The sequence below is a fragment of the Hydra vulgaris genome, chromosome 10 (assembly GCF_038396675.1).
Source record: "Hydra vulgaris chromosome 10, alternate assembly HydraT2T_AEP".
Classification (NCBI taxonomy): domain Eukaryota; kingdom Metazoa; phylum Cnidaria; class Hydrozoa; order Anthoathecata; family Hydridae; genus Hydra; species Hydra vulgaris.
The window spans coordinates 3,600,945-3,602,278 of NC_088929.1; the positions used below are offsets into that span (position 1 = coordinate 3,600,945).

A 1,334-nucleotide genomic window follows, 5' to 3' on the forward strand; every position below is an offset into this window, starting at 1 on the left:
ATGACATATTCTAAAATTCAAAAGCCAGATGACTACAAAATAATTAAACATTAAGTTACTTATATATAGCTATAATGAATAACAAAGTTATATAGTTATCGCTGCATTAAAAATTTGAATTTGAACTATGAATTTGAACTATGCTAATTTACCTTAAATTCCATATTTAAATTTTTTAAATTGTTTTGATTAAGTACTTGAAATAAATTAGATACCGTTACCATTGTTAGTTCTTTCAATCTACCAATTAATACAAGATGTTTTGTGTCAGATTCCAAATATATTTTAGAAATAATATTTTTATCTGGTCTTTCTACTTTTTCAAGGGCTTGAGTTGAAAAAAATCTTTATAAATAGAAAAATTTTGCCACGGTGGGTCTAATCCTGACATAATTTCAAGAATAGATAATGACATGGCATAAACACCTGATTCTTTCATGACAATATTTACCATATAGTTACAAATTTTAGGAGAAAGATAAGCTATTGTTAAACCAGCAAATATAGCTTTTACCTTAGTCTTTGTTTCCATTGTTTCTTTCATTATAGTAAGGTCACAAAAATCAGTAAGTTTTATGACTATGCTACTTAATGTGCCCTGAACTAAAATATTTGCAGGCTTAAAATCATGATGCACAATGTTTAAGTTGTACAAATATTTCAATCCATTAGCTGCTTGTAAGCAGTAATCTAACCATTCCGTATAATTAAAATAACTTTCTTCGTTAAACAAATTTAATAATTCTGGCAATGAATGGCATACTGTATTTTCTACTAGTACACAGCAGTAGTCAAACAAAATTGCTAGAGGTCTAATACCAAAGCCAATATACGCAACAATATTTGGATGGTTAAGCTTTTTAAAACGATTTGACATAAGATACAATTTTGATTTAGGGAATTAATGTTTATAAAGTTTACAAACAATAACCTTCTTTTTATGAATAAATTTGTAAACTTTTGAAAAAGAACCTTTGCCAATAAAAGCATCTTGAGGCATGTTTAGAGGTAGTTCTACGATAAATTCGTTGTTATCTTGCTCAATCTGATTTAAGCCTTTAGGTTTTAGAAAATTAACGTTTGACATTTTTACAATTAATCAATAAAAATATGTAAGCGCATATAAAAATAAACAAAGTAGTGAAAAAAGCCCAAAATAAACTGTAGCGAAAGAGTAAGTAAGATATGTAAGTCATTAAAGTATTTATATTTATTTATAATTTATGTTTTTTGTCGCTAAAATTAAATATATCATTCTTAAAAACATTGATAACAAATAAATCTTACAGTTCCTTTAAGGGTTCAATAAAAATGGATTTTGCGAAAATTATGTG

At 26.3% G+C, this 1,334-nt stretch overlaps 1 protein-coding gene across 1 annotated transcript; it reads right to left on the reverse strand.

Annotated features, from left to right (window-relative positions):
• Positions 1-313: 313 nt before the first annotated feature.
• Positions 314-877, reverse strand: LOC136086062 (uncharacterized). The gene has a single exon (XM_065808329.1). The coding sequence runs from the start codon at positions 875-877 to the stop codon at positions 314-316; it is 564 nt and encodes a 187-aa protein (XP_065664401.1).
• Positions 878-1,334: the final 457 nt, after the last annotated feature.

Excerpts from the sequence above, each read along its gene's own strand:
- LOC136086062 (XM_065808329.1), bottom strand. The coding sequence starts at position 877 with ATGTCAAATCGTTTTAAAAAGCTTAACCATCCAAATATTGTTGCGTAT.